General features: G+C 47.3%; 2 protein-coding genes across 8 annotated transcripts in view; both read right to left on the reverse strand.

Annotated features, from left to right (window-relative positions):
• Positions 1–7687, reverse strand: part of SGK2 (serum/glucocorticoid regulated kinase 2) — a 35630-nt gene extending 27943 nt beyond the window's left edge. For 3 of the 6 annotated variants that reach the window (XM_073309819.2, XM_073309824.2, XM_073309823.2), the window contains exons 1-2: positions 7548–7633; positions 2176–2383 (exon numbers count right to left, since the gene is read on the reverse strand). In XM_073309819.2, the coding sequence (XP_073165920.1) occupies positions 2176–2227 (52 nt within the window). In that variant the 5' untranslated portion in view covers positions 2228–2383; positions 7548–7633. Of the gene's footprint in view, positions 1–2159; positions 2384–7547 lie in introns of all 6 variants that reach the window. The other 3 variants (XM_073309820.2, XM_073309822.2, XM_073309818.2) reach the window with 3 other exon arrangements.
• Positions 7688–10661: 2974 nt separating this feature from the next.
• Positions 10662–27750, reverse strand: part of L3MBTL1 (L3MBTL histone methyl-lysine binding protein 1) — a 67855-nt gene continuing 50766 nt past the window's right edge. For both annotated transcript variants that reach the window (XM_073309817.2, XM_073309815.2), the window contains exons 19-22: positions 26684–26730; positions 24368–24525; positions 17536–17598; positions 10662–16541 (exon numbers count right to left, since the gene is read on the reverse strand). In XM_073309817.2, the coding sequence (XP_073165918.2) occupies positions 16407–16541; positions 17536–17598; positions 24368–24525; positions 26684–26730 (403 nt within the window). In that variant the 3' untranslated portion in view covers positions 10662–16406. The remainder of the gene's footprint in view (positions 16542–17535; positions 17599–24367; positions 24526–26683; positions 26731–27750) is intronic.

Below are 27750 nucleotides of genomic sequence, written 5' to 3' on the forward strand. Positions count from 1 at the left end.
TTTTTAATTGTGATTTTTTTCCCTTCTGTGTATACTTTTATGCTCTTCTGATTTTTTCTCTTTGACTCCAGTTCCCCTGCTCTAATCACTAGGCCATGCCAAATCCCTTGTAAAGGCATGCTCCTTTTGCACATGCACACACGCCATTTTTGTGCTCACCTTGTAGGTGCAAATGAGGCACAGATGCCTGAAACTGTGACTCCAGGTGAGCAAAGGCTGGGGAGGCAGGATTAGCCTCTCCCAAAGCTGAGGAAGGAAATGAGCACAAGAAAAGACTAGGGTAAAAGAGCGGAAAGCCAGAGGGGTTCCTAAAACAATGGGCAAGGGGGAATTTTTGGCTCTTTAGGAACTAATGGGAACTCAGGACTCTGTGAAGATAGTCTCCTGCCAACAAGTGGGATAAAGGAAGCAGGAAAGTTTTACATAAGGGAGAATTAATGGGACTAAAAGAACGCTGCCCAATGACTCAGGGCATGTCTACACTACAAAAATCAGTTGACTTAAGGTAAGTTAACATACAGCCACCGCAGCAATTACAGTGGTGGTTCACATCCACGCTGTGCTCCTGCTGTCAGCAGTGCATGTCCTCACCAGAGCACATCCACTGGCTTAAATGTGTGGGGCACTGACAGCAGAAGCCCCACTGCCAGGGACTGACAGCCCCAGGGCTGGGGGCTCCAGCTGTGGTGGGGGCTCCCCTAGCTAGCGGGGTTCTACCTGTGAGCCCTGCGTAGGGCTGGCACCCAACAGACGATGTAAGCAATGCAGTGTGTAGAGGGACACTGCATTGCCCTAACATCGACCTTAGTACTACGCCTCTCGTGGAGGTGGCGTTATTAGGTCAGTGTAGTGGGCAACTTACATCAGCAGGCGCACCATTGTACTGTAGACGCTTACAGAGTTAGGGTGACGTAAGCTGCCTTACGGTGACCTAACTGTAGTGTAGACCAGGCCTCAGGATCTGTTTCAGCTGCTCCCAGAAATCCAATCCAGATTGCTCTCTTCCTCCTTCCCAATGAAGAGGCATTGCCAGTCTGACCCCAGGGCAGGTTTCACTAGGTCCTTAACACTAAGGCTATGGCTACACTATGAGGCTGTTTGCGACAGAGCCATGCCGTTAAAAGCCGCGCAGCGTAGCTGCTGTTTGTCGGCAGGAGAGAGCTCTCCTGCAGACAAAAAACTTCCACCCCCCACGAGTGGCAGCAGCTTTGTCAGCAGGAGAGCTGTTCGCACCAGCGCTTTTTTTCAGTAAAACTTTTGTCATTCAGGGAGGGCGGGGGGGGGGGGGTAACACCCCTGAACGACAAAAGTTTTGCCAATGAAGTGCCAGATCCTTAGTCTTGGTCTACTCTTGAAAGTTATGTCAGCACAGGGGCGTGAAAAGCTACACCCCTGGCCTGTGTAGCAATGCCAGCATAACCCTGAGTAGACACAGCTAGGTCAACAGAAGCATGCTTCATCATTTGGGACAATCGCATTCTTACCCTGATGGAAACCCCTGATGGAAATGCCAGTATAGTCTCCATAATGTAGGCACGTGCCAGGGTTCAGGGCCACAGGCTTCCAGCTCAGAGAGAGCTGAGGCACACTCAAGGCCGTTGGTGCTGCCATTTAAGGTCATGGCCTCGGAGAGCCATAGGACCTGACTGAAAGGCCTTGTCTGCAGTCCATCCCATGCTGTAGGCATTATAAAGCTACAGCCCACGAACTGCACAGTTCAGCCCTGCTTGCAGAGTCAACCAATACAGCTGTGAGGTTACTGTCCAGACTTCAATGTCTAGCAATATTACAACCCTCCCTCTGGTCGACATTATGTCAGGTCACAGAAAAACTGCAGGGCTGAGCTTAAAGCCAGTCAAGTGACTGCCTAGAACCGCTGAGCTTTGGAGAAGTCAGGGGGCTCCCATTGACGTCAATGGGCTTGGGGTCAGACGTCTGGGGGACAGTGGGTTGTGAGTTGCTGAGGTTAATGCAGGGCCCCTAAAAGCAACTCACATCATGGCCCAGTTCCCGTCGGCCACCTGTTTTCCAGCCCTGATACTAAAGTGGGAGGCAATTCCCAGCCTCATTCTCCCCGCCAATTCATCCACCCTGCAGCTTGGAACCCCACAGCTCACACAGTCAGGCCCGGAGAGTCGCTTGACTTTTAAGATATGTACCGGTCAAGTTCATTACCCTTAGTCTTCCCCAGTGCTGTGGAGGGGGTCTCTGGCCGGGGCATGGGCATAAAGTCAGCCCAAAGAGATGCACGCTGCCTGAGAAACTCTGCTAGCAATTCAGTAATTGGCACCAGGTGAGTAGGCTCCGCTTCCTCGGGGTCCAGGAGGCAGGTAGACGTCCGGCAGGGAGGCTCGCAGAAGCTGTGCGGTTTCTTGGCCTTCCCCTGTGAAGATGAAGGTCAGGTCACACAGGCTGGATGCCAGCAGAGCACGTGCCCAGAGATGCGCTAGCATGCTCAGAACATTAGCTCCTGGTCTCAGGAGCATGCCCAAGAGGCTGCCTTTACTAGACACCATCCCCTAACATCACAGTGGGTATTGATTGATTCCCAGACAAGTTAAGAGGTTTACAATGTGTTTGGTAAATCCATGGGGCTGGGCTTTTCTGTTACCTGGTAAGGACTTGAGTATTTAATTGCTCTGATTAGTCAATAGGCCAAATTCATCCTTGGCGCAAATGCACTGACTTCAGTGGGACTGCACCAAGGATCAGGCTGGCCCCGCTGTTTGTACGGCCCGGTGGAAATGAAAAGAATGGTGTAAGTGCAATGTACAATCAGTGAAGCATGAGTAACTATTTTTGTGTATTGATTATAAGGACCGGTTCCCTTCTGTAGAGTCAGCCTGGAGCTGGGAACTGGCCACACTCCTGAAGGGGTAGCAGTTCCCTGAGGCAGCAGCCAGCCAGCCAGCCACAGAGGGCTGCTAACCTGCATGACTGAAAGGCTAGTGGGCAGGTGTCTCTGCAACCTCCCTGCCTGGGAGCTGCCGGGTAAGAAAGAAGACCGCTCCCATCCACCGCCCTACTGGCTTTGTCCCCAGGTGCCCCTTTGTGCCAGCTAGGGGCCGGCCCATAGGGCAGACATAATGCCCAGGGCTTGGTCCTCTGTGCCTGGTGCATGGTCAACTCTGCCAGCTTGGGGCAAATTCCAGGGCAGAGTGGAGGTGAAGCAGGGCAGGCCAGGGGTCGGTAAGAAGTTTGAGCGGGTGTGGCGGGGGCAGACCAGCTCCCTGGCAGTGTTGTACTCTCACAAAGTCACACAGAGGCCCTTGAAGCAGTCCTAGCCTGTGCTGTGGGGCCGTGCTGGCCCCAACAGACACTGAATAGGCAAGGCATGAGCTGCCTCTCCTCTCTGGGTTAGCACCTTTGCCAGCCCAGGGGTGAACCTGTCTCTTAACTCAGAGCAATCACTAGGGGCCGATCCAGCCCTTGGTCATGTTACAAAGTGCAGGCTACTGAATGGCATTGACCGTTTCATTTCCAGTGTGATGTACACACACAACTGGGCCACTCTGATCTTCGCTACAGTCTCACCAATTCAGTGCATTGCACCTGGGGTGAGTTAGGCCTATTAACTAATCAGATTAATTCAGAGGCTTTAATAGGTGCAGTCCTTTTGGTTTCAATGGGAATTACCTCCACTTACCCCAGGAGTGACTCTGGCCCCTGAGCTCCCATTTCCCAGCCCAAAATCAGGAAAGGCCCCATGATGGCGCAAGGCCTAATAAGCAGGAGTGAGTTATAAACCGTGTCTTCACAGACAGGCTTTCTTGCTGAGGAATTATATTGTTTTTGCCATGCCTGCAGCAGCGAAGGTGAGAAAATGTGTTATGCCTTCTTCCCCTTTGATACCGACTTAATTGTCAGAAGAGGAACAAGGCTCTTTAATGATTAAACATTGCAATTAAATATTAAACAGCCAACTTCTTCTTCTGACATTAAGGCAGCAGCTGACCTAGATGAGAGTTGCTTTCAGCTTATGACACTGGGTCCCTCTTGTTCCCCGGGCTATAAACCAGGCCAGGTTTCAGACAGCAGCTGCTAAGCACCCAGTGCCTTTTAAAGTGCCGTGTGACTCCATCCAAGCCAACGGTGTTGCCCTGATGTAACTGGTAGAGTGATTCTTAAAAGATTTTAAACCTCTCACCTTTCCCTGATTCTTAAATGAACTGCATGTGGTATCAGTGAGCACTGGGACACAACTTTGGCACATACAAGAGTGAGCTCTGGACCCCCTGGGGCGTTTATCAACCACAACACATGGGTCTGCAATCAGCTGTTATTACCTCATAACACAGGGTAAGTATTTTGTCAGATTAAGTGCATATTTGGGAATTTGTATCTCTTTGCTGCTCCCTCATTAGACCCACATTTACTCCTGCTGTTGTATTCATTTGAGACCCCCTTGAAAGGATTAGACCTGCCTAGCAGGTAAAGAGCCAGGAAAAGGTTAATTTGTAAGGATTGCCATCTGAGGCCATGTCTGTACTAGGAATGCTTACCTCTCTCCACTGCAAGACAGTTGGAGGCAACATCTGTTCCTATCCAAACCAGTCCAGCCCAACCCCTGCCCCCACACAGAGAAGTACTCACATACATAAACAACTCATACATTTTAAAGCAAGGTCAACATAGCTACTTTGGTGCGGGGTCTTTAAAAACCACACCCCTGACCAGCATAGCTCTGATGACCTAACTCCCAGTGTAGCCACAGCTATATCCATGGAAGAATGTTTTCACCAACGTAGCTACCAGTGTTCAGGCACAAGGTGTTCCTACATGGAAAAACCGCTTCCATCAGGGACGGCTGCATCCACACGACAGGGTTATGCTGGCATAGCTATGGCAACATGGCTATGTCGGTGTAGACTCTGTAGAGTACACATCCCCTGACACAGAAACAAGCACGTACACACTCACACACATCCGCTTCCAAATGTTGTGCACACTCCTTCAGAGGCTGTTTTATAGAGAACTGCAGTCTGTAGACATTCACTTATATAATAATAATAACCATCATCATTATAAATGTATCACAGTCTTGAGCGGAACGACACTGCCCACATGAACCAGTATGTACATGGTCCAAACAACATTAATACACATTTCTTTAGCATACAAGATAAGTTACCTGCAGCCAGCCGTGAAAAGATGACCTACAAATGCTTAATGCGCTTCTGGAAGATGCTCAGATACTACAGTGCTAAGGGTGGTATAAGAACCTATATATAATAGAATAGCAAGGTAATTTCTTAAAAATTGGATATTCCCTCTTTATGAGGAATAAGAATGATTGAGCAGATTTTTGTTGATGGGTGGGGATTTTTAAAGTATTATTTTCTATTTTGTTTTACCTTTAAAATATCAGGAATATCAAAAATCTGGTGCCCCCTGGTTTTCCTGGAGATCTCACATTAATAGTGGGAGATTTCTCAAACCTTAATTAAAGGAGTGCTGTTAATGTTTTCACAAAGACTTTCTTTCTTCCAAGTGTTTATTAGGTGTTTGGCTTAATGTTAATATTAACAAAAGTAAGCAAACAAAGAATTTTAAACAATCTGCCTCCCCCCTGCACAGTTGTTTGACCTTAATCAATAGCTTTCTATTTCTCTATAGGGTTTCAGGGTAAATAAGATCTGAACTGCTAATGTAAAATGCAGGAGATTTTTTAACAAAGGTTCCAGGCCTTCTTCATTCAGCAGAAAAATGTAAAATTGGGGCACCCAGCTGTAATGTCGTCGTCCCCCACCACTGCGTGGGACACCTTTTTAAATAACCTAATTCAAAGGGCCACTGCACAAGGCCAAAACTCCAGCTCAATCACAGTAATGAAGAAAAGGACCTAGGGGCAGCCTTTCAGCAGCACTCAGGACCTGATTTACAAGTGCTCAGCTTCCACCATACAGACCAGATATTCCAGAAGGGCTCAGCACCCTGAGGTTGCTACAATGCTACTTATGAGCAAATATTCAAAAAAGCTCACAGCACCCTATCTGCTAAAAACCTGGCCCCGTTGAGGGTGCTGAGCACGTCTCAAAATTCCAGCTGGGCCCACTCCCTTTCCTTTCTGCTAAACCTCAGGGTGCTTCTCACATGCAGCAGAGCAGACCTAGGGGATCTGCCATTTTACTGGCCACATCCCTTCCCCATGCTGCACGGGCGCCAACTCCTCCATCAGAGGAGAGGATGTTGGTCTGACTCTGCCCATTCTAACTCACAAGGCATGGGGAAGGATGTTTTAATCCCCCCCCCCCCCCAACACACACATACACACAAAGATCTGTCACTCTGGAAAGCAGCTAGTGATGGTTGCTGTCAGCAGGAGGATGCTGAGCTAGATGGACTGCGGGGCTGCTGCAGGCTGGCGTTATCCATGTTCCTATGTCTATAGGGATCAGTCTTGGGCTGACCAGTCTAGATTGGACCAAGCAATGCTTAAACTGTTGACGAAAGCCATTATCCCAAGTGCAGAGTAAGCCCCACTAGGGGTTAAACCCCCAACCCTGACAGCTTGCTGCCCTGCTGCTAGCTGTTGAAATAAAGTAGAATACTTGTGTCTGTCTGTGCTGCAATCCCCTGCTGTACTTGATAACATGTGTCCCCCTTATTCTCCAGTGGGCTGGTGTTGAACTCACTCATGGTGCCAGTGTTAGAATGAGGCTGTGCGGTTAAAATGGGAGGGCGGGGGTGTTGTTGAACTCCACTCACCCTGCACACACCAGCGGGACAACCAATTGAGCACCAGTTCCAGAGGGGCTGAGAGGGAGCCAGCTGAAAATCCTAGTGCAGACACAGCCCTGGCTGTCATGGCTTAAGGGCTTGGTTTTCTTGGCCCTGGCTGGTTTGTATTGCCCTGGGAGTTTAGCTTTGTATCCAGGTATCCCTGCCCTTTCTGGTTTTTAAATAGGAATTTACACATACTGTATAACATAAAATGCCTCTGGCTGCTTCTTATTGAAAATGGATGCTGGAAAAATCAGCTCTGAGGGGCAGACAAAACAATGAGGGTGATGGGGGGACGTGACAGGAAACCGCTACTCTGAGCGCATGGTGGCTCTTCCCTTCTGGGAGAGAGAACGCCCGACACCACTCTTCAAAGCAAGAGAAACCTTCCCTACCAAAGCAGCTTTTCCCACCTCTATTCAGTATTGCTGAGAGTTTGATCATTTTGAAGAGGGGAACAAGCATGCTTCTGAAATCAGCCTCTCCTGCCTGCTGCTGCCACCCCTGTAGCAACAAGTCTGTGCCCAAGAGCCAGCCCTCCCCAAAGTCAACTCTTCTCTGGCCCTAGATTCTGACACCCATAGGTGCTGTAGGTGCTTCAGCACTCCCTGGCTTGAAGTGGTTTCCATTATATACAGGGTTTACTGTTTGGTTCAATGGCTCTCAGCACCCCCTACTCTATAAATTGTTCCACCTTGCCTGCTGACACCCCTGTATGGGATAGTCCATGATCGAGGACCAGGCTTCCCTCAAACCAGCTCCTTTCTGTGCCCCAGAATAAGGGACCACCAGGGAATAAATAAGTAGATAAACCAAAGTGTTACCTGCCAAAAGGAGACAGTCAAGCAGGCAGAGCTGTCCAGTCACGCAGCACTGGAGGAAGCCAAGTGTGCTAACTAGTACCAGTTGCATAAGGGTGTTATTTACCTCTCTGTGTTTTTGTTTTGGTGAGTTAGTCTGAAGGTCAAAGGAATATTCTCAAGGAGTGGCCTATGCCAGGAAGTAAATTATTACCCTGCCATTGCTCTGCGAGGACAAAGAGGTCCCGGAGAGCCACGCGGGGGGAGGGGAGGGGGTGTGTGAGGACAAATCTCCTGCTGAAGAATTAGAGGGCAGCTCATCACAGAGGAAAGAAGTGAAAAAGGTCTGAACAAAGTGCTTTGTTTTCTGAAGGCAGGTCACATGCTGGGCACAAGCTGAGGTAATTAGGCATGTGGCACCTGCTAAATGCTGGTCTCAGAGTAGCAGCCGTGTTAGTCTGTATTCGAAAAAAAGAAAAGGAGTACTTGTGGCACCTTAGAGACTAACCAATTTATTTGAGCTGTAGCTCACGAAAGCTCATGCTCAAATAAATTGGTTAGTCTCTAAGGTGCCACAAGTCCTCCTTTTCTTTCTGCTAAACGCTGGCAGCAAGAGCGGCAGGGGAATGTCAGAAGTCCTGAATCCGGACACAATCCATCTGCTAACAGCTGGAACATGGAAGTGGGATGATATCAGTGAAGGTCCCCATCAAATGCTGGATTCTCCTTTTCTCATGGCTCCCTAATAGCCTTGCGATTTATAGCCCCCTACAAGCCTCCTGCAGCCCTGTATGGAATCGTCACAGGTGTATGAAGAACCATGAAAAAGTGAGGATTTGGTGTAGTTTCTATGGAGATAAAGATACTCCTGAATGGGAGCATAAAAGGCTTTCCCACCAGAAAAGTTGGTGTCTCCAGCTCCTGGCTGTATGTTACAATTACAGCTTGGCAGGAAATGGCTTTCCCATGTCGGGAATATTTTGGAGATGTCAAAAAAAAGTTCCCATCTTGAATTGGGACAAAAATTGACATCACAGAAATTGTTGCAAAAATTCCATCCAGGTCAATCAAAACATTTTGCTTTGATCATGTTCAATACATTTTGTTTTGTTTTTGAAGTTGTTCCTTAAAAAACAAAACAAAACTAACATTTCAAAACAAAAAGTGGCTTCAACTAGAAAAAGTCCCCAAAACTTTTCTGCTTGAACATGTCAAAACAGGACTTTTCAACAACTTTGAAACTTTTTTCTCAAAAGTTAGACAAGTCAGGAGACTCATCAAAACCCATTTCGCAAACAGCTTAGGTTTAGATTAATCTGCTTTTTTTCAGAAAAAAAAAACGGTTAATCAAAAAACTCCCGACCAACTCTCGTTATAATCTGCTACAAGGACACAGTACTTTTTGGGGGCAGTATACAGCAGGGAGCCAACCAATTGAGGGACACCGGTTACAGCTGGGGAAGGCTGGACTTTGCAGCTAGTCCTAACTCTCTAATGCACTGAATCAAGGTGCTGGATCCCAGCACCCCGAACTCTGGGGCAGCTTAAGCCCCTCTCAGAGATGGACTGTACATGCTTTGTTCTACAAGGCTTGGAATCGGTCAGACTTGGCTGTATCCCCTGCTGCCACAGATTACTGGGGAATAGGAACTCTCCTCTGGTAAGAAAGCCGGATGCCAGAAGTTTTGTCTTCACAGAGCGAATCAGTGGTTGCCTTGGCCCTTAGGACACTGTTTAACCTTGCACAGATATTTCTGTCTGCGCCTCTTGAACATGGCAGCAGATGCTGGTATGCAAAGGAGATCTTATCATATCAGACAGCTCAGCAGTTGCTTAAAGATCTCTCATGCCCAACGCCTGTGCTGGGGGCATTAAGGGGCTGGTATGAATCATGGTATTGTGGCTTTGCAGGCAGAGTGGAATTTTCCACAGCCATGTGTCGACGCCCTGCCCCACCCTTCCTTCACAGCAGCTGAGGCACGACAAGAACTCTGGCCTGAAGGGGAAACACCCCCAGCTGGATGTTGGCGGTGAAGTTGTAGCCGTATCAGTCCCGGGATATTAGAGAGACAAGCAGACTCACAGGGTCAAACGGAGAAGGAGCTGCAGAGCTCACTGATGGGAGATGGGGGCTCCTCGGCAGCAGTGGGGTTTACAGTCTCTCCACCCAGACCTGCCTCTCCTTGGCCCTTTGGCAGTTGTGCCAACTACGGCATTCATGGCACCTCTGAGATTTTTGAGCTCATCCTGCTGGTCCAAGAAATCCCTCCCCAAACAATCCCAAGCCAAAAGCCTGAGGTGAGGCAAGGTAGGCTGAGAGCCTGCCCAGAAGCAAGAGCAACCAGGGGGCAGAGGGGTTGTGTAGCATTGCTTCCCCTCTGGCTCTGCTGCTGAGGAGACAGAGCCCTGAGCTACCAGCCCCTCTGGCTGTGCTACTGGAGGGGCAGGGGGATGGGGTCAGATGGGGAACTTCATTCCTCTCTGCTGCCTTTGTGGCCTGCTCCCTTTCTTGTCCTTGCACCATCTCATGGGCTCCCCTAGGCTTGGAGCACCCTTTCTCTCCTCGGGCATGGATCAGCCACCCCTCCTGTAGTCAAGCCTCCCCTTACCCTACAGGACTTCTGCACAGCCTTCCAGTGGGCATCTGCCCCAGCCAGAAATGGTGAAGAGAGACTCTGCCCCCCGTGGAGACCAATTCTGCTGTATTCCAATGGTGCAAATCCAGAGCGACTCCATGTCATTCAGTGCTATAACCGAGATCAGCCTCTGGCCCTGGACTTCATCTACCATTGTCCTTCATGTGGTATGTGCCTGGTCTTTGCACTCCTGGCCAAATTTTAATTGATGGCTGGAGCTGTGCATTAGTCTGTCTTAATCAGCACCTTGTGCAGTAAGAGGCAGCGTGGGCCAATAGACAGCATACTATGCTGAGAGTCAGGAGACCTGGCTTCTGTTCCTAGCTCTGTTATATGACCTTGGGCAAATCACTTTTCCTCTTTAGCCTTGGTTTCCCTTTCTGCAAAATGGGGATAAAGACACTTACCTTCTTTTGTAGAGCACTTGGAGAGGTCTGACTGAAAAGGGCCAAACGTGGGCTAAGAATTAATAACCAGGCACCAGCTTTGTATAATTCCATCGCTCACATTGATTTATTGTATTTTAAAACACTGACAAAAACACATCACATCTTGATTTGTTTGTTTGTTAATCCTCTGTATACTCAGGACACAAAGTTCCAGAATAGCTGCACCAGCGACGACGAGAGTATTTCGTCATGAAAACACACACACACAAAGGTGCCAATCCCCCAAAAACAAAACCAGAAATTAAATGAGTGCAAAATGAATGAAAGTGCAAAAAAGCTTTGTTGTCATTCACACACCCCTTCCAAAACACAAGCCCCTTTCCCCCCAACCAAATAACAGCAAACCCCACTCCCCAAAATAAAGGGGGGGGCTGGGTAGAACCAGGCTGCAGCCTTCTACTAGTACCCTTTCCTTGGCACTGCGGGATAAACCGTCAGCCCAAGAAATTATGACAACAGGAAGAAGAAAAGCCAGCCAAGTAATGGCTTCCAAAGGCTCTCTCCTCCTCTTTTTGATTTCCGCCATTGCACTCAAGTCCAAAGGTTCTCCTTGAGTTCTCCTAGCTACCTAACCTCCTGGACAATTTGGATTTATTTTCTTTTTAAAAAGTGCTTGAAGTTGGTGCAGAAATAGCTTGGCTCTCATAGTTCTGGAAAGAAACAAAAGATGGGACACCCCATTTCCCCCCCCCGAGTTCTAAGCTAGTCTGTTCCCCCACCCCCAAAGTTTCTGACTTTAGCAAGATGCTGCCCCATTACCTGTGTGTGACTGGGAAGGAATAAATCCCAGCCTGACAGCTGACAGCTGCTCCTCCCAACCTCCTGATCTGCAGAACCACCACCCAACCCACCATCAAGAGACACCGCCACTCTTGGGAACAGACCTGAATTGGACATGGGACCGTGTTGCCTTACAGGGGCCTGATCCAAACCCCACTGAGGTCCATGGTCCCGTTTGCTCCAACCGGCCCTGCCTCAGGCTGTCCATGTGGTGATAGGCCCTCTGCTATCTCCAGGCTAGCCAAGGGAAGAGCGATGGGCTGTCTAGCTGACAGGCTGTCATTAAAGAACCGGGCATCAGACTTTCTGTCTGCCATGGGAATCCGGAAAAGGGGTCTGCTGCTCCCTTCTCCATCCCCTCACATGGAGGCAGGGGGGAGGGGGCGAGAATAAAGGAGGAAAAGGGATGGGAAGGAAATGGGGGAAAGAGACTGAGTGTCCCCAAAATCCTATAGTCAGCCCTGCTGACTTGGAGAGTTCCTCAGGACACTGGGCAGACACTTTCTGGACAGGACCAGAACAGCCCCCCCCTTCCCGGCCCATGTTCTACCAGGCTGCTCCAGAAGCGAGAGTTGCTCCCAGCGACACTTTGTATCTAGTAAAAGTCGTACAAATCCTAGAAGCGTGCGGACTGTGCTCTTCTCCTGTCCCACGGGCCTGGCTGCTGGGCTGGCATGGGGATTATGGGAATGAGAACCAGGGCAGGGGCCAACCCCACCGCCTGGCTGAGCTCACACATAATGCTGGCAGCCTTCCCAGGGCAGCAGAGTGTCACAATCACAGTCAACGTAGCTGTTGTCAGCACCAGACGACAACGGTCACTGGGGGCTATAACGTGAGAGGGGAATTTGCTGCCGTCACAGGGGTGAAGGACTGGCTGATTGTCCTACCTGGCCCCAGCAGATAATTCTGTGCCACCTCTGCCACACCAGGTCCCAGGCCCACCAACTTCCCTCTGCTTCCCTCAGGATGGGCAGGCATAGCCAGAGACTGCAACTCAGAAGTCCATTTGAGACATTTTTAGCTGCTCTAGCCTCCCACAAAAGGAGTGCTGAGAACACTCCTGGGCCAAGCTCATCCCTAGTGAAACTCTACTGATTCAGAGAGTGCCACCCGTGAGAAATTTGGTCTGTTGGGAGGTTAAGGACTGAGACCCTCAGCGGGGGCTTTAGCTTTTCCTATGCATGGGCCTCAAGGCTCCCGCAGCTGGTGAAGCTTCTAACAAGTTTAAAACAGGGAGGAGATCTTGGCACGAACGCGCCGCAGAGGCCGACAGTGATTTTTAGGAGGCGTTCAAAACAGAGGATAAAGCTCCTCCTTCTCAGCCCTCCCATCGGGGTCAGGGAGAAAGCTGGGCAGGGAATGTTTTGCCCATCCAGTTTTTAAGATTTAAAAAAAAAAAAAAATTCCATTCTGCACTGGGACAAAACTGAGAGCTTTCAGAGCTTCTCAAAAAAGAGAGAGAGCCCCCGCCTCCAGAATAGGCCGTAGCCCCATAGCAAGGGCACTGAGCTGGGCTATCGGAGATCCAGGGTCAAGTCCATGTGTATCCTAGCAATGGAGGTTATAAGGAATTCTGGGGTCTCTCTCTGGTTTTGACCAGAAATTCCATCCTGGACCTCCGGAACCTTCCCGCCAAAAGTTTAATCAGACCTGGTATGTTCCCGCCAAAAGTTTCAATTTTGTTGAGTCAACGTTTTCTGACAAAAAAACATCTAGACGATAATTCCCAACCAGTTCCAATCAGGGAAGGGCTGTCCTTCTGCCCCCACATCCAGCTGCTGCCACATGGCCAGCTGTTCACATCTCAAGAACCACATCCCTCCAGTGAAAAGAGCGTGCCACAAAAAACAGAGTTGGACAAACAGTAGAGGAAATAGCATCAATAGATTTTTCTCGCTCTCTCTCACATACACACACTGCTTTGGGTTTTTGTCTTTTTAAGAAAAAACGTTACAAGCTTTAACAGTACATAGCCCTTGGCCGTCTACAAAATCTGTATTTCTCTCACCCAGACCAATTCAGAAGCTTCATACCTCAAAGGTCAGGAAATAGTCAACCCAAGAGGGGAATGGACTCATGGCTGAGGCAGCAGCTAAGCGAGCGTGACATAAGAACGCTGTCATTAACACAGACACACACACACAGACACACACTCTATCTCACTTCACATTTCCAGTGAGGATCATCTTCTTGGAGAGCTCTGACCCGAGAAAATCCCCCCTGAGAGACCATTCCTACAGGTGGGCATACCAGTCCAGTCCGGTCTGTGTCCCAGGTTACACTGCAAGGATGTAAAAAAGCAGTTCAGGTAAATCTCCTAGAAGCTGTATGAAAGGGTTGGATGGACACAGTTTGGCCGTGGAGCTCTCAGGTGGCTACAGCCTACAGTCTCAGCAGGAATCAGGAAGTTAGTTTCACAGGAGCCCAGAAATCCAGCTGAAAGTCTGTAAGGTGTCAGGTAGCCAGAGAACAGATCACCCAGTGTCTCAGTAATAGAACAGATCACCCAGTGTCTCAGTAATAGAACAGGAGATTTAATCTCATTGGCCATTGAGATTCTAGGGAGACAATCCTGGGTGGACATTTACAGCTCCTGTTCCCTTCAAAATGGGCCCACTTACTGGAACAGCTTCCACAGGAACCAATCACTCGATCTTTTGTTGTAGCTTCAAATGCAGAGCACAACTCAGGCATCTGACACTCCGTTCGAGTGCCAAACCCAGAGTGCCCCTCTGGCATTCAGCCAGCACAATGACTGTTTAGCTCACCTTTAGCTAAAAGACAAATGTAGTCACTTAGCAGGTTGAGATGGAGGTGATGAGAACAGGAGACTTCTTCCTTTCTTTCTCTGCAGTAGATGCTTCCTATAAAGACACTGACTGAGCCTTGTACGGGGATATAACGAGCTAATCAGGATACTTGCTTGAGTTCAGGATGAAGTTTGGAAATATGTCAGGGGAGGTTGATATGGAGAGTCCCAAAGCTGAAGCCATGTTTGTATCCCAAGGTCGCTCCTCATCTTCCTCTCCTCCCAACCAACAACAGCCCAGGAGAAGAGGTCCTCTTTGGATGTGGAGGCCGGTTTGGCACCATTTGCTGAGGATCAGGCTGCATCTATGGAAGAATTGGGTCCAGAGCCCACAACTCCTCTCCTCCCATTTCGCTTCTCCCCGCAGATGAACATATGGCAGCATTTGAACAGATGGAAGAAAATGAAAGGGAAGGAAAGAGAACTTGCGAAACATACCCAAACGCTTACAAAAAAACCCCATAAATTGTGTAAAAATCTCTCATGAATAGCAAGCAGCAAACATTGGAATGGCAGGTCAAATGTGACCCCAAAGAGTCAATAATAAAAAGAGTCAAAATGCTGCATTTCCATGGGAAGCCTAGCATGAATTTGACCCATATGTACATGAAAGTGGACTTCATATGCCATGTTGCTATGAGACATGTTGCTGGTGCATATGGTAGGAGCTCTCATCCCTGTCTTCAATGACTGGGGAGAGGGGAGGGAAGCAAAGGAAAAGGTCGATTCCTTTAAGGAATTGCGGATCTTGGGAATGCAAATGTTTCTAACCTGACAGAGCGTGGTTTGGGGACTGTGGTCCCCCTGTCCAGCCTACACCTCTTCTGATTGGTCCTTCAGGAAGTTTTTACGTGGCTGGAGTAAAGGCAATTGGTCGCACGCCATCACACACCCTGCACTGACCTTTTCTTAGCCAATCCCAAGAGACTGTCTCGTTAATAACCAGCAGGTGATTGTCTTTTGAAAAAGCAGTTCGCAAGTCTTATCCTAGGGAGATGTGTGTCAAGTAGCTAAGGACAAAAATTTGGCCCACCTTGAATTTCTTACAGTTCGATGGCGAAGGGCTGCTAAGATCTGAAAATAAAAACCCCACCATTGAGACAGAAAGGAAAAGGCCATTCTACCTCTGCAGAGGATGTCTGTGCTGCAGAGCAGCCACCTATCCAGCAGAGTGGGTACAACTTAACTGACTAGCCTTATTCCCAGAGCTGTGCTGACGTGGCTGGTATATTTATACTTAGGCTGTAAGCTCTTTGGGGCAGGGACCATTGTTGCGTTCTGTGTTTGTACAGCCCCCTAGCGCAGTGGGGTCCTGGTCCATGACTTGGGCTCCTAGCTGCTACTGCAACACAAATAATAAATAGTAATAAAACACTGACTCCCCCAGCAGCAAAGAGATCTGCAGCATAAATAGCACTATGGACTCGTTCCCCATGAGAAACAGAAGGAAATGGAAGAAAATTCAAGTTGGCCTCATGGCAAAGGTGAACCAGGGCAGGGGCAAAGCAAAGTTACTGCCCAGCTTCAAAGGGAGAGTCACAAAAACTGGAGAGAAAACAAATGGAATGTTATCAAAAGCTACTTGAGAATGTCCCGTTGAAAGAGCATTAAATACCCACCCCCAACGCAGTGAAATATGCTGGGAAAATTCTCTTCAATTGCTAAGAAAAGGGAAAATGAGTCATTCCTCTAAAACGAGCATGTGTGTGCTCACGTATGTGAGAGAAGGGGTGTGTGCAGGCAGCTTATTTCTTATGAGATCACCAAAATTTCTGATCTTGGTTTCTTGAGCAGCACCACCATCCCTCAGCCCCCACACCTTCTCTCCGGTACCTCATCGGTCCTGAAACACACACACACATCATCCTATGGAACAGGGTCAGTCAGAAGCACTTGAAGGGCAGGGGGGTCATCCCATCTCAAATCCGCATTCTGTCCTTTTAAAAGCATCAGTGGGAGAGAGCACTGGTCAGCAGTACCCCGACTGGAGCTCCCCCGCCAGGCCGGAGGAGAAGTGTAACAGGGCAGGGGAAGAGAAAGACAGAAAGAGATGGGTTTGGTGCAAGGACAGAGAAGGTGACTCAGAGAGAGAAGGAGCGTGCAGGATTTTACAACTGCTGCAGTGGGGAAGGTCTCTGCTCCAGTGAGCCAGACAGACAACTTGGCAGCTGCAGTGCTGAGGGCAGTCCCAGGCTGTGGGGCATGGTCACTTTAAGGTGTCGTCGGCATTTTTGAACATGAGGATGGCGTTGTAGATCTTGAGTGCTGGGCCCAGTTTGACGCTCATAATCTTGACGATGTCGGCCTGTGTCAGCAGAAGGAACGCCTCCCCGTCAATCATCTGCAGGAGAGATGTGGGTGGGTCCAGCATGTACACCATGCTCACGGGAAATCTGGATTCCAGAGCTGCCCATCCCCACTCCCACCCCTCAGGGCTGTGTGCTCAAACAAGAAGCATGCCCTTCAAAGCCCTTCATGCCCTTCAAAGGTGGCTCTTGGGATGGACTAGCTAGGGATGTTACAAGCACGGGACATATGATCCTGCCTCTTCTCAGTGAAAAGCCCAGCCTCCTCCCCAGCCACATCACACTAGGAGGCTGGTAAGTGGCAATGGAAAATGGTGCCACAGAAGGTAAAAATGCAGCTATCTACTAGACAGGGTGGGGTGCTTCTAGCAACTGAAGCATCCAGAGTCAACCGGCCCCAGCAGCTCTGCACAAGTGTCTGAGTAATTCTCTCTGCCAATGAGTCTGGGTCAGACGTGCTCCGTGTGTGGGTCAAAATCTTTGCAACCACTGGAGCTGCAAACACAGCCTGGGATGTGGGACTCCAGCTGGGCACGTAATCCCCAGTAACAGAGATCCAGCAACAGGAACTGAGGGAGGGGGTGGTGGACCTGGGACTAAGCAGACCCATCGGCCTTTTGGGAGAAGGCTGCAGCACTGCCTACAGAGCAGCTCTGCTTCTGCTCCCCCACAGACCCCTTGGAGCTCTCCTACCCCAAGACCCCATTCACAGGGGACTAGACTTGCCCCATACGTGGAGTGTCACCAGATCTATCTATTGACTATATCTGAATAGATCCATGAGGTGCCTTATGTGCACGATAGTCAGACAGACGTCTGAGGTCACTATCAGTGGGTTCTGCTGTAATCGGCCGCTGGTGCTATCCCAAACAAATGCTCTCAAGGACTGTTGCTTTAACAGCAACAGGGCAGAGTCCCAAAGGCTGGTGGCAGGAAACCATGTAGGCAGCCTGTTCTCCCACCCCCCTCCAACTGCAAATGGGCTTCCTTTGTTCCCCTCACCGACGCACTGAGCCCCATTCCCCTTACCTCATCTTTGAAGAGTTTGGCTTGGTCCTCGCAACCTGTTAGCGTCTGAACAAAGCTAAAGACCTTCGGAAGAGACAAGGAGGGAAACACAGAACCAGGGAATTAGCCTGCCTGAAATTCCACCAGCAGAGCTCCCTTTTCAGGGTCTAAGAGGACATGCCACAGAGCTAGGAGTCTCCAGAATTCTGCATGCCCTGCTCCAGCCAAGATCTGCTGCTTTCTGTATAACCCATGGGTCGAACGGGATGCAAAGAACCTTTTATTCTAGCATACTTGAGTGGAGATGCCTGCTGTCCACAGAAAGGCAACACATGACAGCAGGTACCTCACAAATACACTCACGAAACAATGAGCCCTGGAGCATTTGGGGCCAAGGCCTTAGATCTCTTAGAGGCCTTAGAAACATATTTACCATAATCTAATTTACTTCTCTGTCACAATAAAATGATCAACTTGATAAAGTAAGTGGGACATTTATCTTGTTTCCTTACAAGCGGACATGTGAACTTTTCTGTCCTGCCAATTTGTACTGATCCTCATAGATTCATAGATATTTAGGTCAGAAGGGACCATTATGATCATCTAGTCTGACCTCCTGCACAATGCAGGCCACAGAATTTCACCCACCACTCCTAAAAAAGACCTCACACCTATCTGTGCTATTGAAGTCCTCAAATTGTAGTTTGAAGACCTCAAGGAGCAGAGAATCCTCCAGCAAGTGACCCGTGCCCCATGCTACAGAGGAAGGCGAAAAACCTCCAGGGCCTTCCAATCTGCCCTGGAGGAAAATTCCTTCCCGACCCCAAATATGGCGATCAGCTAAACCCTGAGCATATGGGCAAGATTCATCAGCCAGATACTACAGAAAATTCTTTCCCGGGTAACTTGGATCTTACCCCATCTAAAAACCCATCACAGGCCATTGGGCCTATTTACCATGAATATTTAATTACCAAAACCATGTTATCCCATCATACCATCTCCTCCATAAACTTATCGAGTTTAATCTTAAAGCAAGATAGATCTTTTGCCCCCACTACTTCCCTCGGAAGGCTATTCCAAAACTTCACTCCTCTGATGGTTAGAAACCTTCGTCTAATTTCTAATCTAAATTTCCTAGTGGCCAGTTTATATCCATTTGTTCTTGTGTCCACATTGGTATTGAGTTTAAATAATTCCTCTCCCTCTCTGGTATTTATCCCTCTGATATATTTATAGAGAGCAATCATATCTCCCCTCAACCTTCTTTTAGTTAGGCTAAACAAGCCAAGCTCCCTGAGTCTCCTTTCATAAGACAAGTTTTCCATTCCTCGGATCATCCTAGTAGCCCTTCTCTGTACCTGTTCCAGTTTGAATTCATCCTTCTTAAACATGGGAGACCAGAACTGCACACAGTATTCCAGGTGAGGTCTCACCAGTGCCTTATATAACGGTACTAAAACCTCCTTATCCCTACTGGAAATACCTCTCCTGATGCATCCCAAGACGACATTAGCTTTTTTCACAGCCATATCACATTGGCAGCTCATAGTCAACCTATGATCAACCAATACTCCAAGGTCCTTTTCCTCCTCCGTTACTTCTAGTTGATGCGTCCCTAGCTTATAACTAAAATTCTTGTTATTAATCCCTAAATGCATGACCTTACACTTCTCACTATTAAATTTCATCCTATTCCTATTACTCCAGTTTACAAGGTCATCCAGATCCTCCTGTAGGGTATCCCTGTCCTTCTCTAAATTAGCAATACCTCCCAGCTTTGTATCATCTGCAAACTTTATTAGCACACTCCCACTTTTTGTGCCCAGGTCAGTAATAAAAAGATTAAATAAGATTGGTCCCAAAACTGATCCTTGAGGAACTCCACTGGTAACCTCCCTCCAACTTGACAGTTCACCTTTCAGTAGGACCCGTTGTAGTCTCCCCTTTAACCAATTCCCTATCCACCTTTCAATTTTCCTATTGATGCCCATCTTATCCAATTTAACTAATAATTCCCCATGTGGCACAGTATCAAACGCCTTACTAAAATCTAAATAAATTAGATCCACTGCGTTTCCTTTATCTAAAAAATCTGTTACTCTCTCAAAGAAGGAAATCAGGTTGGTTTGGCACGATCTACCTTTTGTAAAACCATGTTGTATTTTGTCCCATTTACCATTGACTTCAATGTCCTTAACTACCTTCTCCTTCAAAATTTTTTCCAAGACCTTGCATACTACAGATGTCAAACTAACAGGCCTATAATTACTTGGATCACTTTTTTTCCCTTTCTTAAAAATAGGAACTATGTTAGCAATTCTCCAATCATATGGTACAACCCCTGAATTTACAGATTCATTAAAAATTCTTGCTAATGGGCTTGCAATTTCTTGTGCCAATTCTTTTAATATTCTTGGATGAAGATTATCTGGGCCCCCCGATTTAGCCCCATTAAGCTGTTTGAGTTTCGCTTCTACCTCAGATATGGTGATGTCTACCTCCATATCCTCATTCCCATTTATCATGCTACCATTATCCCTAAGATCCTCTTTAGTCTTATTAAAGACTGAGGCAAAGTATTTGTTTAGATATTGGGCCATGCCTAGATTATCCTTGACCTCCACTCCATCCTCAGTTTTTAGCGGTCCCACTTCTTCTTTCTTTGTTTTTTTCCTATTTATATGACTATAGAACCTTTTACTATTGGTTTTAATTCCCTTTGCAAGGTCCAACTCTACTTGACTTTTAGCCTGTCTCACTTTATCCCTACATATTCTGACCTCAATAAGGTAGCTTTCCTTACTGATCCCTCCCTTCTTCCACTCCCTATATGCTTTCTGCTTTTTCTTAATTACCTCTCTAAGATGCTTGCTCATCCAGCTTGGTCTACAACTCCTGCCTATGAATTTTTTCCCCTTTCTTGGGATGCAGGCTTCCGATAGCTTCTGCAGCTTTAATTTAAAATAATCCCAGGCCTCCTCTACCTTTAAACCCATAAATTCTTCAGTCCAATCCACTTCCCTAACTAATTTCCTTAATTTTTGAAAGTCAGCCCTATTGAAATCAAAAACCCTAGTTGCAGATTTATTTTTGTTAATCCTTCCATTCAGTTTGAACTGAATTAGCTCATGATCACTTGAGCCAAGATTATCCCCTACAACCATTTCCTCTATGAGATCCTCATTACTCGCCAAGACCAGATCTAAAATGGCATCCCCTCTAGTCGGTTCAGCAACTACTTGTTGAAGGAATCCATCAGCTATCGCATCTAGGAACATCTGAGCCCTATTATTATTACTAGCACTTGTCCTCCAGTCTATATCTGGGAAGTTAAAGTCTCCCATGATCACACAGTTTCCATTAGTATTTACTTTATTAAAAACATTAAAAAGGGCTCTATCCATATCCAAATTAGATCCCGGCGGTCTATAGCACACCCCAAGCACTATCCCAGGGGAGGCTCTAATAGTTTTCTTCCCCAAATTAATTATTGCCCAGACAGACTCAGTCATATCCATTTCATCGCTTCTTATTTCTTTACATTCTATCTCATCATTGATATACAGTGCTACTCCACCACCTTTACCTTTATTTCGGTCTTTCCTAAACAGCACATACCCTTCAATACCTGTAGCCCAGTCATGACGACTATTCCACCAGGTCTCTGTTATACCTATAATATTATGGGTTTAAAGGTAGAGGAGGCCTGGGATTATTTTAAATTAAAGCTGCAGAAGCTATCGGAAGCCTGCATCCCAAGAAAGGGGAAAAAATTCATAGGCAGGAGTTGTAGACCAAGCTGGATGAGCAAGCATCTTAGAGAGGTAATTAAGAAAAAGCAGAAAGCATATAGGGAGTGGAAGAAGGGAGGGATCAGTAAGGAAAGCTACCTTATTGAGGTCAGAATATGTAGGGATAAAGTGAGACAGGCTAAAAGTCAAGTAGAGTTGGACCTTGCAAAGGGAATTAAAACCAATAGTAAAAGGTTCTATAGTCATATAAATAGGAAAAAAACAAAGAAAGAAGAAGTGGGACCGCTAAAAACTGAGGATGGAGTGGAGGTCAAGGATAATCTAGGCATGGCCCAATATCTAAACAAATACTTTGCCTCAGTCTTTAATAAGACTAAAGAGGATCTTAGGGATAATGGTAGCATGATAAATGGGAATGAGGATATGGAGGTAGACATCACCATATCTGAGGTAGAAGCGAAACTCAAACAGCTTAATGGGGCTAAATCGGGGGGCCCAGATAATCTTCATCCAAGAATATTAAAAGAATTGGCACAAGAAATTGCAAGCCCATTAGCAAGAATTTTTAATGAATCTGTAAATTCAGGGGTTGTACCATATGATTGGAGAATTGCTAACATAGTTCCTATTTTTAAGAAAGGGAAAAAAAGTGATCCAAGTAATTATAGGCCTGTTAGTTTGACATCTGTAGTATGCAAGGTCTTGGAAAAAATTTTGAAGGAGAAGGTAGTTAAGGACATTGAAGTCAATGGTAAATGGGACAAAATACAACATGGTTTTACAAAAGGTAGATCGTGCCAAACCAACCTGATTTCCTTCTTTGAGAGAGTAACAGATTTTTTAGATAAAGGAAACGCAGTGGATCTAATTTATTTAGATTTTAGTAAGGCGTTTGATACTGTGCCACATGGGGAATTATTAGTTAAATTGGATAAGATGGGCATCAATAGGAAAATTGAAAGGTGGATAGGGAATTGGTTAAAGGGGAGACTACAACGGGTCCTACTGAAAGGTGAACTGTCAAGTTGGAGGGAGGTTACCAGTGGAGTTCCTCAAGGATCAGTTTTGGGACCAATCTTATTTAATCTTTTTATTACTGACCTGGGCACAAAAAGTGGGAGTGTGCTAATAAAGTTTGCAGATGATACAAAGCTGGGAGGTATTGCTAATTTAGAGAAGGACAGGGATACCCTACAGGAGGATCTGGATGACCTTGTAAACTGGAGTAATAGGAATAGGATGAAATTTAATAGTGAGAAGTGTAAGGTCATGCATTTAGGGATTAATAACAAGAATTTTAGTTATAAGCTAGGGACGCATCAACTAGAAGTAACGGAGGAGGAAAAGGACCTTGGAGTATTGGTTGATCATAGGTTGACTATGAGCTGCCAATGTGATATGGCTGTGAAAAAAGCTAATGTCGTCTTGGGATGCATCAGGAGAGGTATTTCCAGTAGGGATAAGGAGGTTTTAGTACCGTTATATAAGGCACTGGTGAGACCTCACCTGGAATACTGTGTGCAGTTCTGGTCTCCCATGTTTAAGAAGGATGAATTCAAACTGGAACAGGTACAGAGAAGGGCTACTAGGATGATCCGAGGAATGGAAAACTTGTCTTATGAAAGGAGACTCAGGGAGCTTGGCTTGTTTAGCCTAACTAAAAGAAGGTTGAGGGGAGATATGATTGCTCTCTATAAATATATCAGAGGGATAAATACCAGAGAGGGAGAGGAATTATTTAAACTCAATACCAATGTGGACACAAGAACAAATGGATATAAACTGGCCACTAGGAAATTTAGATTAGAAATTAGACGAAGGTTTCTAACCATCAGAGGAGTGAAGTTTTGGAATAGCCTTCCGAGGGAAGTAGTGGGGGCAAAAGATCTATCTTGCTTTAAGATTAAACTCGATAAGTTTATGGAGGAGATGGTATGATGGGATAACATGGTTTTGGTAATTAAATATTCATGGTAAATAGGCCCAATGGCCTGTGATGGGTTTTTAGATGGGGTAAGATCCAAGTTACCCGGGAAAGAATTTTCTGTAGTATCTGGCTGATGAATCTTGCCCATATGCTCAGGGTTTAGCTGATCGCCATATTTGGGGTCGGGAAGGAATTTTCCTCCAGGGCAGATTGGAAGGCCCTGGAGGTTTTTCGCCTTCCTCTGTAGCATGGGGCACGGGTCACTTGCTGGAGGATTCTCTGCTCCTTGAGGTCTTCAGACTACAATTTGAGGACTTCGATAGCACAGATATAGGTGTGAGGTCTTTTTTAGGAGTGGTGGGTGAAATTCTGTGGCCTGCATTGTGCAGGAGGTCAGACTAGATGATCATAATGGTCCCTTCTGACCTAAATATCTATGAATCTATGAATCTATGAATCTCTGACAACAGAGCGCAATGCGAGGCAGCATGGCGAGAGTGTCCGAGAGTGGCTGGGTGGAGGAGTACGGCAGTGTTTATCAAAAGCAGCAGGCGTTAATAAGGAGCTCAGATAGAACTGTGTATAGGAAGGGGTTGGGATTGACTCTTGGCTCTTTCTCTGCTGATTTGAGGTTTATGTTTCGACTTTAAGTTGTCACTTACCAAAAAGAAAAAGAAAAAAAGAAAAAAACAAACTGATTTATTGGAAAATGTGTAATAAAATAAATAAGTAAATAGCTGGCTGCTGGCCATGTCCTTGCACAGCCTCAAGCGACAGGTTCTAGCCAAACTGAAAACTGCTCATCACATGAGAAGAGCGGTACCTCTCAATCAGACCAGTGGCTGGGATGAGTGGGGGCAGCGAGACTGAGTCTGTAAGATGAGTGGTTCACAGGGAGCAGAGAGCTGGGAGGAATCGGAGGCTGCGGAACCTGTACAACTCCCACTGGCAACCCTCCCTGATTCCCTCCCGGGGGAAAAGGACACCCTCGCCGTCTCCTAACCCTGACACGAACCACAGCGCGTGAGCATGCCAGGGAGGGCCTGTGCACACAATGAGCCATGTGCACTGGGGGATCTGCACATCTGCCTTTGGAAATCTGACCCTATATTTCTTTCATGTTGTTCTACATTTTTCTCTGCTTTATCAGCCCTCCCTGAAACCCCCTCACCTCATCAATGGTCCACTTGGCCACAGTAGCTGCTGTGATGCCAGCCACCCCTGGCAGGAGTTTGCAGTGTTGCTCCCAACAGAGGGACAGGGAGCGGTCAGGGTGAGCAGATAAGGCCGACATGAAGAGGGACTGGTGCATATTGTCCGAGGAAATAGCTGGCAAAGAAATTCAAAATGTTACACAAGGTGGAGGGCCAAGGAAATCCAGCCTCATCCTGAAGGTCCTACAATGCCTGAAAGAAGTGCTGAGGAGGCATTGGGGCTGAAGGCAGAAGCTGGAGGGGTTTCAGGTATCAGATAAGAACAGTGTGCTAACTATTGCTAAACAGACGGCATTCTTCTCCGATACAGCAGAACCTCAACCATGTCAGAATAAAGAGATATGATCAAGATTTCTATTGTGATGGTGTCTTTTTTATTAGAGAGACAAAGTGGATCAGATAATATCTTTTATTGGGCCAACTTCTGTTGGTGAAAGAAACAAATTTTTGAGCTTACACAGAGCTCTTCTTCAGGTCTGGGAAAGGTACCCCAAGCCTGAAGAAGAGCTCTGTGTAAGCTCAAAAGCTTGTTTCTTTCACCAACAGAAGTTGGTCCAATAAAAGATATTACCTGACCCACTTTGTCTTTCTAATATCCTGAGACCAGTATGGCTACAGTAGCACTGGAAATCTATCATGACATGATTGAGGTTACGCTGTATCAGAGAGAAAAACCTCTATTTAGCAATAGTTAATGCAGAACAAACTGCGCTTATTCAACTTGATCATGTCCCTCTATTACAAGAGGTACATATATTTTATAAGTACATATGTAAGGACAATTTATATCTCTCTCTCTCTCTCCTTACTTGGGTTACCATTAGTTAAACTGAGAAGAATTTAAAGATCTGATTTACCTTTTGCATTTTACTTACAGTAGATTTGGGCTGTGACACTAGACTGTTTCACTTTCTGTTTATAGCTGGTGTCACTTTCTGCTTTTCCTGCACTAGCCCCTGGCTGTTGTGTTGTAGGTTCCCAGCATGAGGCAGGGGTATGTTTACATTCAAAAAGTTGGTTTCGTGAATTTTTTTTTGTTAATTATGAAAACCCTTCTGTTCAACAGTCCGTTTTGCAAACACCCACCCACCAACTTTCATTTCAAACCAAAGCTGAATTTCATGCCGAACTCTGTCCCTTTAATTTTTTACCAAGGTTGGTCTCTTCCCTCACTAAACGAGTTTACTAAGGACTTTCCTGAGTTCAGTGATCTCATTTGTTTCACTCATTCAGAATTCTGGAGGAGGGCTCTAAGCATGGCCATTGTCAGATCAGCTCTTGCTGTAAAAGCTGCTATTGTCCCCTAGTGGCCACTTAGCAGCTCATTCTGCTCACAGTGATAATGCACAAAGGGATGGCATGGAATTAGCTTGCAGGTTGTGGCATGAAAGATTAAAAAAACATTCCACTACATTTGGATATATTGGTCAGATGCTGAAATATCGGCAAACCCTCTGGTGGTAAGAGGGGGGATTGCAGGGCAGAAAGAGGGAAAGAAAAGAGCTGGACGGGGAATATATTCAAAGATGCCAGTAAGCATTCATGTCAGCCAACTACAGTGAAGGGGCACTGCTACAAGGTGCGGGGTTGCATTTCACAATCAGTATACATGCAGAAGGAGCCACATTCTTCACTGGTAGAAATCAGGGTAGCCCCACTGAAGTCATGGACAGCTATGTCCATTTACATCACCTGCGGACCTGGCCCCACATCCTGATCTTCACTTTGGTCTCTATTTCCAATCCCAGGGCCGTCCAGCCAAGGCACACCAGCCATTCCAAGGCCACCCCCACGGGTTCAGCACAGGATCCTTCCCAGTCTCTCCTGCTGACTTGGAATGAACATACTGCCTGGGCAAGTGCCTGGTTGGCAGCCCTGCAGAGCGAAGCTTTCTGCATCCACAGAACAGGGATAGCAGGAGCAGCCCCAGTGGCAGCGTCTCCAGACTGCTTTGCCAATGTGCCTTGCTCAGCCCCGCCGCCTGGGCTCTAGCCATGAGGGTGGCTCATTCTTTGGCCTCTCAGCTGAGACTGCCAACAGTGCTGGATTTTTTGTTGTTGGTGATGCAACCTGCCCACCAGGAAATGGACCAGTGCTCACCAACTCAATGCACAGAGGCCACCAAAGAGCCTTCAGTGTTGAGGCTTGCTGCTGACCTGGGCCAATCTGGTGATATTGGGGTCAAAATCTTTCTAACCCCTTCCCAAGCCCTGGGGCCACCCTGACCCTCCCCACTCCATGAAAAGACAGCAGCATGGGGAAAAGCTGCTTACTTTGGAAGTCTTCCTGCTGGATCTTCCGATACTTTGGAGGTCGCCCTCTAGAAAGATGAGAGAGGATTTATTTGCAAGCTGTCTGCTTTACCATTTCAGAGGTGCTGTAGGAACCAGCGTGTGTTCATTAACTGAACCACCTGTCGGCACAGCGAGGACAGCACCGTCAAATGACCGACCGCAGTACAAATCCCTTAGCAGGTATCGAACCAAGGACTTCTAAGGCTATGTCTACACTTGTGATTATAACGGTTATATGTGCACTGTTGTGCCATAACCCGCTATTGTCCACATCTGAAGCAGGTTCCTGAAGGACAGTGTAGTGCAGGAAAGCTAACACGAATGGGGAGTCTGGGTGTGTACATGACAGTGCTGTGGCATGGCCCCAGACCTGTTCTACAGCCCAGTGTGCACATGGACAAGGGGTGTGTACCAGGTCCACCAGCCCCATTCCCACCATGGATTGATACCTTTGCTGCTTCACCCTTTCCCAAATCTAAAGATCCCTAACTCCGTTGCCAGCGGTAGTAGCAACCTGCGCTGAGCTCTTAAGATGAGTTCTCCCTCAAATTGTATTAATTAGCACCGGCAACCATGGCTTATGCTCCAAGAGCTGCAATATGGTCTGCAGAGCACACGCGGGTGCTGATCAATGTGTGGTCAGAGTACACCGCCCTCCACGACTTCACCCGGATCAGCAGGAACACACACCTCTACTGGAAGGTTTCACGGAGGCGGCATTCACCAAACTCCATCCCAGTGCCAGGAGCACATGAAGCCCCTCAGGCTCCTGTACTGAAGGGTGAAGGACTCCAACAATTGCTCCAGGAGAGGCCCTAACACATGACTCTGCTATGATGAGCTGGCCCGGGTGCTCTCCGGGTCTGTGAGAAGTGAGCCTAAACTGAATCATGACCCCTCCTCAGCTTTGCTGGCCTCAGACAATGGGAAGCTGATGAGGGGCAAGGCAATGAGGCAGCAGGGACCACGGGGGAAGTCCCGGAGACCTGGAGGAACAGGAGTGTGGGATTCTGCACCTTGACCCCTGAGCAGCCTGAGGGGGACCC

The sequence above is a fragment of the Lepidochelys kempii genome, chromosome 13, assembly GCF_965140285.1.
Source record: "Lepidochelys kempii isolate rLepKem1 chromosome 13, rLepKem1.hap1, whole genome shotgun sequence".
Taxonomy (NCBI): Eukaryota; Metazoa; Chordata; order Testudines; family Cheloniidae; genus Lepidochelys; species Lepidochelys kempii.